We start from the raw sequence: 9,470 nt of genomic DNA, 5'->3' as shown, positions 1-9,470 counted from the left end.
TCTTATAATTGTATATTTCCCACATTTACTTACTATAATCATTTTTCGATTGTTCATAGAATCACAAATATAATCCTTTCTCTTTTTTCATGTACTTAATTCTTTTTCATATATAGAGATATGAGAATTAAGAAACACTTAGAACAAATTTTGATGATTAATAATAGGAATATGTATAGGAGTATTTATATTATTCTCATTATTAAAATTGAACAATTTTTTTAGTACATAGTATATTTCTAAGCATTGGTAGCACAATAAGCAATAATAAATGAACAAAACTACAGATTTCGTTTGAAAAAATTTACTTTTACTTACCCATAACAGCTTTGGTGTGCCAATTCCTATAGATTCGTTGCATATAAATCGTACTTCGGATGTGTAGGAGCCTAATTAATATAATAATAATAATAACATAACTGATTTATAATCGGTATTATTTAACAAAATATACGCTGTATACTTACTATTTACACATTTACTACCATTAGAGTATTGAAGTTTTATAACATCTCTACCATAATCAAAAATTACATTTGCTAGTGTTCCATAACCATTGTTTCCTTCACATACAGCAGAGCCATTGCAGCTCTTTTCTCCACCACATATACTTATGCTATATTTTTTCCCTTGTTTGTTCTCCACCTGCAATGATTTATAGTAAAATTTTTAAAAATTAATAACATACAATATTCTATTCTTTCACATAAAAATCATATAAAATATCTTATATTAAAACTAAAAATATGTTTATTTATTTTCATAATTTTGATTTAAATTGACATCGTCTTATTAAATTAATTAAAAAGAAAAATTATTAGATATTAACAAACTTACATAGTATACTTTTTCATTTTTATGTAGCAGAGACAGATCGCACTCATAAGAAAGTAATTGATCGTGTATAATGCAAGGAGAAGTCCAATTTCCCATTGCAGCTCCACATGTTATACTTGTTTTCCACTCAAAAATGTAAGTGCAGTCTTCATATCTTTTAAATTCCGGAAATCCCTTGAAAAGTCAATCATAAATACATAACTATAATACTTCTTAAAATCACAAAATTTTGTAAACAAATATCGGTTAATTACCTTGCCATTATTATAACACGGAAATGTAAAATTTGAAGAAATTAATCTTTTTGGATTTTCGGGGCAAGGAGATCCATCCACGTAACGTAACACAGTTTCATGGTTTTTATACAATATAGGATTTTCTTTTGGAAACCCTAAACTCTACCAACAAATATAAATATTTTCTTGTAATTTTTAATTTAAAAAATAATATAAATTTAACGAAGTTTACAATGATTACTTACGATTTCGTCTACATATTCATTACGTGAATTTAATGAAGCTTTGCAAACCGCACTGCCATGTACACATGTTAAACCTGATATAGGAATTAATGGCCTGCATATGTTTATATGAAACTCAGTTTTATTTACTTTTACAATATAGTTATTGGCAGATTTTATCAATGAACTTAAATTTATTTCGTCATCTTCTGTCGCGCATTTCACCTATAAGATATAAATTTTTGTCTTTAATGATCTAAAAATATATACATATATATTTAGAAAACTGATAATAATAATAAGAGAAAAAGATTAATATATAAACAATTGCCTAACCCTTTTTTCACAGACTAAATTAGTATTCCAATGTATAATCAATTGACAAGCATTTTGTTCCATAATAAGTGGTTTATCTGGAGATCCTTCTGCTCCACATACAAATGCAATAATTGTATAACGTTGTAATCCATTCTCGCATATGTCTCCATCTGTATAATTTAAATATGGTCCACCCTCTTCCCAGATTAAATTTGTATTAGCCTTTCCCATAGATATACTAGTCTGAGTAAGACAAACTCCTAGAAATGAAAGTAAAAATACACATAATCTAATAACAAATTAGGGAAATAAAGTAGTAGTATAATCATGTTTAAAAACTGAATGATACTAGGATATGAAATAATGTAAATAACCTGTTCCTGCCACACATGAATTATTCACAGGTGATCCACATACACCAAATTTATATTCTATGCCATTTTTTGATATTGTATAAGAGTTTTTATTCATTAAAGATCGTAGATCATACCTGCAATAAAATATTTGTTACAAACTTCTTCAATACTATATTAATTAGTAGCATAAAAGTATTTAGTCTAATCTTACGTAAAATTTGTAAGAGGATTATTCACTGTACAATTGCCAGCAGTGGCTATACTACGATTACGTAAAGATTCTACACTACAAGCTGCTGCAGTTCTCCACATTATTTGATAGTGACACTCTTCACTTCCACCGATATATTCTGGATCTGTATTCTAACTCATACAAAATAAGGGCTTATAAAAATAAGTAACTATTGAATTAGTAAACAAAATATATTATAATATTTACCATAGCTTCGAAATCACATTTAAAAGTGATAGAAGTCTTAATATGTGGTACTGAAATACTTCTCACTTTACACAGATCTCCATCCTGATATTCAAGTTTAAGTTCTCCAGAATCTGTTACAAAGGGTGGGTTTTGAATATCACCCAAATTCACATATCTGTAACAAAATTTTATTAGTATCCATAACATATGTATAATATCAATGTGTTGTATGTAACAAATTACACATAATTATATATCTTTTAAATAAAAATACCCGTACTCATTGAATGAAGAATTCTGTAAACAAGCTCCAGAATGCGATTGACACATGGCTTTGTATTCAAATATTACAGAATGACAAATATTTAATATAATTTTTGGTGATTTATCTATTGCAACAAAATAATTGTCTGAATATTTCGTTAAAGGTGATAAATCATAATGCAATCCTTTATCTGTTACTGTACAATTTCCTATGATTCGAGGCCCACAAGCAAGAACACTTTTCCATATCATATATATGTTACATCCTTCTAATGTCTAAAATATTAATAATGAAATTGAAATTCACTTATTTTATAATATTATATAATAAAAATGCCATTAAAAATTTGACAAAAATATTATATGCATAAATCATACATGAGAAAATGGTTCCGGAAGAGAATTGTTTTCAGCTTTATAATCACATTTCATAAAAATATTTACAGTATATTTAGTATCAGATGTACAGTTATCACCTGTGAATACAAACATTATTCTTCCATTTGTTATATTTACCACTGGAGGCATTTTTCCTGTAATAACAAAGTAAAATTATTTTATCATATAAAAATTACATTTATTTTAATATTTTAAATATATGTATATAAAAGAGCAGAACCTATTCCTTTTTCTTTTTTGTTTTTCACTAAACAAATTCCATACCCATCTTCTCCATTGCATTTTTGTTTCAGTGCAGAACATAATTGTAAACGTACAGTTACATTTAAACGTTCGTCATTTACAATAGCATCCTTTGTAGGACTTATAAGACTGGTAAAGTTGTAAGTGAAAACACTAAAAACAGGTTCACGAAATATGCAAATATTGTCATTCACTACAGGTGTATCCTGTGTGAAAGAAGAAATTATTTTTTCATAGTTCTTATATTCGTATGAATTTATATTTAATTGCTTCATAAAATTTAAATTAAATAAACAATTTAAAACAAATGTACGATTCAATATACATAGAAATATATATATTTTACCATTTTATTATTTAATATTACTATTTAATGTTAATATTATGAAAAACATATTTAATACGTACAGCAAAAACAGTAACAACTGCAAAATAGTAAAAGAATAGTAGATTGTTTAACTTGTACATTTCTTTTCCTTGTTCACTATATCACTTCGTAGATTAATCACATTGTAAATATTTAACGTATTAACATGCATAACAATATCGTTCGCTGTTGAACGTTGTTGAAAAATAAATGATTATCGTTCAATGACAAATGCAAAAAAATGTTTAAATCGCTTTATCGTACTAATGAATCAACGTTTATTTTAGGTTGGATATCTCTGACCATTGAGCGAATGACAATTGAAAAACCTTCTTAACTGTGGGTAAAAAAGATAGATCCACATTCCTAGCACAAATTTTGATTATTTATTAACCGATCAATAATTTTAAAACTTTTTAAAATTATTTTTTAATATATGTTTTGTTAATATCATGTCATAATTATTAAAAAAAAACATTTAGTGATAATTTTGATCTCCAATAACAACTGCAAATTTTATGAACAAAATTTTATATGTTTAAAATTTTAACTAAGTCATTTATATGACATTATAATTAAGATACTAATTGTAGTTTATTCTGCATTATTTTATAATAATAAGAATACTGTGATACATGGAAGCTAACAATACTTAATTTTTTAATTATTTACTAGTTACATTCGTAGGAATGAATACTAACACATCTCAATTTTCCTCATATAACTTCATATGTGTAGTCTATAAACATAAGTCCATCGATATTGTCGTCTAGAATTTGTTAGATCTTTTTTGTTTTTCAAACAAAAAATGGAACGTCTCCAAATACAAGAAGCATTTACTACATTAAAACCACTTTGTGATTCTTTAATGAAAAATCCAGATGCAAAAAGTGCTCGCAATATTGCTAATGCTTTACCAAATATTTCAAACAAAGTTACTCAAAATTTGTTTGAATATATTTTATTTCCCTTTATTATTCATCTACCAAATAACACATTAAGGTACATTATTTTATATCTTATAATGTAGAAATCAATGCAAATATGTAATTAGTTGATCACGTATATTATTTATAAATTTAAGAAAAATATAATTCTTTAATTATGAAAGTTATAATCTATTCTAATAAATTATAGATATTATCGATGATTTAAAATAATTTCTAATGTAATATATATATATAGTAATTCAATTTATATTTTATTTAGTGCTATAAGTATAATTGAATGTTCATAATTCTATAGTAAAACTATAAAAGAGGAGTTAGTCAAGACAACGCAGGCAATAATATCAAGAACAAAAATATCAAAAGTAAAATACTTTTGTGAACTATATTCATGCCTTTTAATACAAATTTATGACAAATCGCAACAAAGTATGGGTAAGTATAATATTCACCTAAATATATTTTATAGATTGATTGTCCATCTCATATAGTACTAAGATTTTATTTTGTAAGAAGTATTTTAACAGATAATTTTAATTTATATTAAATATATATTATTATATATTATCTATATGCGATTTTTGTAGTGATCGTGGGACATGAAGAACTCAAAGAAGCAGTACTTTCATGCATTAAAACTTTGATACATTCTTGTTTCACAGATGTTTTAGAAATCATATATACTAGAGAGAATGCTTCTAAAATAGGACAAGGAATATTGTTGTCAATGACAATAGGAAGGTTTGAAAAATCTGGTTCCCTGAGGTAGATATATGAAAAATTATTAAATCATTTCTTCTCAATAAGTTTATAAATATATGATTATAGTTTTTAAACTTTTAGAATAAATGCTGTTGAAACAGTAATGGCATTATGTCAAGTTGATGACGAATCAAATAGATTTGATACAATATTGCAAGATCAAGTAGCTGATATTATTATGTTATTTTTACCTGGTATTGTCAGTGGTTTACAGGAAATAGCTATGGGAAGTGAAACACAAGGACATAAACTTACAATGGTAATACAAAATAGATTCTAAATTTTGAATTTTGATTATATTGTTCATGATTTTATTTACACTTTATATGAATTAAATTTTAGATAGCACTAAGAGCTTGGGGCAGAGTACTAACTCTCGTAATGAAAGATAAAGAAACATACCAAGAAGATGACATACCATCCTTGAGTGATTTAATCAAAATAAATAATGAGAATATTAATCCACCAGAAAGCTTCCCAAATGTGAAAAATCAAAGTGAATTAGAGAAACATCTTAAAAGTGCAACAAGAAATAAAGAATGGTTTAGTGCTTGTGCAACTAAACTTAATGTACTTATCCAACAATTATATACATTAACAAGACATTCTCATTATAAAGTTAGGGAAGAATTAATTGAAAATATTCATTTATTGCTTACATTATGCCCCAGGTAATACTTTATTTCCATTTTGTTTTTTAAACATTTTATAAACAGATATTGCATACATTTTTTTGAACAGGAATATGAAACCAAATATTATGTTACTAATAGAATATTTAATATCTCTATCGGAGGATGAATTTCCAGTAGTACGAGATAAAGCTGAAGAAGTACTAACTGCAGTTAACATAAATTTCATGCGAGATAAAAATATGAGATCCTTAGTGGAATTGTTAGAAGAAAACTTCTATGATCTGCTTACAAAATTACCTAGGATTATCAGGAAGTCTGGTACGTTTTTGCACATTTTCTTTTCACACTCTTTGTCGAAGTGTATTATAATAAGAATTACAATATTTAGACATAATATAACATTTTCTTAAAAATATTTAATTGTCGAAATAAACAACGTATCTTTATTTTTTAGATGATAATGATCAGTTATCATGCTTAAATCAAATTGCTGGTTACTTAAAGCTTCTTGGAGAACAAAGGTTGCCTCGTGTTATGATGTCTGCACCTCACGTTAACAGACTAATATTGGCTCTGGTATATGTATCTGAAATAGATTGCAGTAATATTTCTCTTTTGCAAGCAATAAATGTTAAGGATCTTGATGATCCAGCATACTCATATGGAACACATTTGTGGAGACGATTTAAATTCATCCAAACTAATGAATGTGAAGCGAAAGTTATTACAATATGTAAATATTTAGGTGAATTTGGAGATCTTCAAATTGTAGTAGATACTATTTTTGGTCTCATGTTCAATGCACCACAACATAGAAAAGAGTTAATCTTATTACTAAACTGGATAATATATGGTATGTTAAATAATTTTCTGTTTTAAAATAATGTAACATATATTATTTATTGTTAAATATTTTAGTACCTATTAAGGATTTATCAATTTTACCAATTTATGAGGAAATTGTTGAATTTTACATAAATCCTGAATTTTGGTATCCACCAATTGAAACGAATAAAGATATACCTTTACGAGTTGCACAAGGCAATGTAGTACAATGTTGCTTATTATTAGAAGGTTTGGGATTAATAGCTACAAATTTGAAACGCAATTATGATAGACTTCTTCTTAAAACATTATATATTATTATAGAAAGAGCAGGTGATTATTTATTTTTCTAATGGATAACAAAGAAATCACAAAATAACAGATAAGCATTATATACATACTTTTAGGTAGTGGACATAGCCTAATCAGTTTTGTTGGTACTCAAACTCTTGAACAAATTGCAAAATCTCAAGAACATAATACAGTAGGAGATCTTTTACGTGCAAATGTCGACTATTTTTCATATCATGTTAGTATTAAATTACGTAGAGTAGAACGCAATCCTAATGTACTCGATGTTGTTGGAGTTGTCATGAAATATAGCACAATGGATGTGTTACCCTGTTTGAAAAATATTGTCGAGGATGTGCTACTGCAGTTAAATAGTAGTTTTCAAAAAAGAAATTCTTATGCTTTCTTAAAAGTTTTTTACACTTTTACAATATGTATAAAAAATTTAGTAAACTCTAAACAAGTGTCAACAGTACACGGACAGAGTGTAGATACCAAAACTGAATCTTCGAAAATTATTCAATCTTTATCAGAGTATTATGAAGCAAAAAAAGTTGACGAATATATAGATGACATGGAACAATCCTGTGAAATTAAAGAGGAAGAGGAGGAAGAAAAAGTAGAAGTAGAAATGAATGAAGAAGAGAATGAATATCAAGCAGATTCTATAGAACAAGAAGGTATATATATATATATTATATTAAAATCGATAATAAGAAGAAATTACTATAAATAAAAATATGATAAATAAAAATTGCAGAAAAAGAAAAAAATCCACCACCTTACATTAAAATGATTGAAGATGTAATGAAGCATTGTTTACATTTTTTACCATCTAAAGAAATACAAAAGTCACTGATTGCAATGTCAACCTTACAAGAGGGTCTTGAGGTTTTGGCAAATTGGGAAAATCAACTATTACCCATTGTGCACTTACTTTGGCATCCACTAGTAGATAGATTTCATGATGGAAATGTATTACTAATCAATCGAGCATGGCAATTATTAAATACGCTCGCTGATGTTTCAAAAGATTTTATACGATCTAGAACGCTTAAGTATGTGTTTTATAATTTATATTTTGTATGTAATATAATTACATTTACAATTACTATAATTATTTTTAGGCAAGTATTACCTGCACTTTCAAAATTTCTAAGCAATTCCTCTAAAGAAAGCTATAACAAGAGCTCTGAAAGTATCTATAAGTTTACTCAAACTTATAAATTGCAAAAAGAACTACTTTCTACCTTAGGGCAGATAACAAAAAATTTATGTCTTCACGAACGAGAAACATTCAGTGTTTTAAGTATTGCAGAGCCATATCTTAACAAACATCAAAATCCCCTATTACAAGTAAAATTTTGATGTTAAGAAGATTTTTACATATAAATTCATTTTTTTTACTTTGATTGTATAACTAATTATTTTATATTCATAGGTATGTTGTGTACAGTTGTATAAGGATATTGCGGATTATAATAGTGATATCGTTTGGGTAAAATGTCTTAGCATATTTAATTCTAAAATAAAAAAAATCGTTCCGGATGCAACATTTGATATTAAAGATTTGATGGTAATAAAATAATATGGAGATATCTGTATTTTTTCTTACACAATGAAACGACATAATTATAATTATCAAATAAACTTTTACTATCTTTTAGATTGCCGAAAATATTTCAACAAATGAATACTTCAAAAATGTACATATTATTATGAAATACATCCAAGATAAGACCTCTGATCTTTAAGTATGATGAAAGTAAAAATATATATATTTTAAGATTGATAAAATGAAACATCAACGAACTATAGCAATATTTAAATATCTCGTACAAAGTGTAAATTTGTATTATAATAAATATAATTATAGATTTTTATATATGTATTTCTTTATATACTTTATTCATAGCTTTGCTATCTAAGAATTAAAATAAATAAATGAAACTCCCATAATCTTTCAAATTTGTATTTATATACAATCAATATTTATATATATATTTTTAGTTATATTTTCTGATGACACTTCTACTGTATAAACACCGTGTTTACACCTTCTTCCCCCAACGAGATTATAAGGATGAGGTCTATAGGGCCCATCTTTTGTTACACATGATACTGTAATTTTAGCTCGACCTCTGTATCTAATTATCTGTAATAAATATTATTTTTTATCATATACCATATTCTTTTCAAATATATTATATTTTCCATCCTTATTACTTATTCTTATACTAGGAAATGTTTTCTTTTCTGATGTACTGTTTACACCGTGTATAGGAGCATTCGATTTGTGTTCACATTTATAACGAAAGCGCGAGCCATTACTAGCAGGTTGTTCT

General features: G+C 26.4%; 2 protein-coding genes across 4 annotated transcripts in view; one reads left to right on the top strand and one right to left on the bottom strand.

The window, feature by feature from the left end:
• Window positions 1-3,977, bottom strand: part of LOC126867742 (cation-independent mannose-6-phosphate receptor) — a 38,334-nt gene extending 34,357 nt beyond the window's left edge. The window contains exons 1-13 of one of the 2 annotated variants that reach the window (XM_050622595.1): window positions 3,707-3,977; window positions 3,276-3,504; window positions 3,035-3,189; window positions 2,673-2,932; window positions 2,411-2,567; window positions 2,183-2,334; window positions 1,990-2,105; window positions 1,634-1,875; window positions 1,319-1,522; window positions 1,092-1,235; window positions 838-1,011; window positions 468-645; window positions 319-389 (exon numbers count right to left, since the gene is read on the bottom strand). In XM_050622595.1, the coding sequence (XP_050478552.1) occupies window positions 319-389; window positions 468-645; window positions 838-1,011; window positions 1,092-1,235; window positions 1,319-1,522; window positions 1,634-1,875; window positions 1,990-2,105; window positions 2,183-2,334; window positions 2,411-2,567; window positions 2,673-2,932; window positions 3,035-3,189; window positions 3,276-3,504; window positions 3,707-3,766 (2,142 nt within the window). In that variant the 5' untranslated portion in view covers window positions 3,767-3,977. The remainder of the gene's footprint in view (window positions 1-318; window positions 390-467; window positions 646-837; window positions 1,012-1,091; window positions 1,236-1,318; window positions 1,523-1,633; window positions 1,876-1,989; window positions 2,106-2,182; window positions 2,335-2,410; window positions 2,568-2,672; window positions 2,933-3,034; window positions 3,190-3,275; window positions 3,505-3,706) is intronic. The other variant, XM_050622596.1, reaches the window with a different exon arrangement.
• A 358-nt stretch (window positions 3,978-4,335) lies between these two features.
• On the top strand, window positions 4,336-9,303 carry LOC126867739 (TELO2-interacting protein 1 homolog). 2 transcript variants are annotated; one of them, XM_050622583.1, is made up of 13 exons: window positions 4,336-4,667; window positions 4,911-5,047; window positions 5,200-5,377; window positions 5,456-5,633; window positions 5,717-6,045; window positions 6,116-6,327; window positions 6,464-6,862; window positions 6,928-7,167; window positions 7,242-7,805; window positions 7,886-8,183; window positions 8,253-8,481; window positions 8,567-8,701; window positions 8,793-9,303. In XM_050622583.1, exons 1-13 carry the CDS (start codon window positions 4,474-4,476, stop codon window positions 8,877-8,879), a joined length of 3,180 nt encoding a protein of 1,059 aa, XP_050478540.1. In that variant the 5' UTR covers window positions 4,336-4,473; the 3' UTR covers window positions 8,880-9,303. The 2 variants fall into 2 exon arrangements, with proteins under 2 accessions (XP_050478540.1, XP_050478541.1); XM_050622584.1 differs by having other exon boundaries at window positions 4,519-4,667; window positions 4,875-5,047.
• Window positions 9,304-9,470: the final 167 nt, after the last annotated feature.

The sequence above is a fragment of the Bombus huntii genome, chromosome 7 (genome assembly GCF_024542735.1).
Source record: "Bombus huntii isolate Logan2020A chromosome 7, iyBomHunt1.1, whole genome shotgun sequence".
NCBI classification, from domain to species: domain Eukaryota; kingdom Metazoa; phylum Arthropoda; class Insecta; order Hymenoptera; family Apidae; genus Bombus; species Bombus huntii.
Note: the sequence above shows the minus strand (reverse complement) of the source record. Positions and strands in the feature narration are given on the sequence as shown.

Bases quoted from the DNA above. Each gene is read 5' to 3' on its own strand.
- LOC126867739 (XM_050622583.1), top strand. From the start codon at position 4,474: ATGGAACGTCTCCAAATACAAGAAGCATTTACTACATTAAAACCACTT. The intron at 7,168-7,241 runs GTGATTATTTAT...ACATACTTTTAG, and splicing joins TATTATTATAGAAAGAGCAG to GTAGTGGACATAGCCTAATC. The intron at 8,702-8,792 runs GTAATAAAATAA...ACTATCTTTTAG, and splicing joins TTGATATTAAAGATTTGATG to ATTGCCGAAAATATTTCAAC.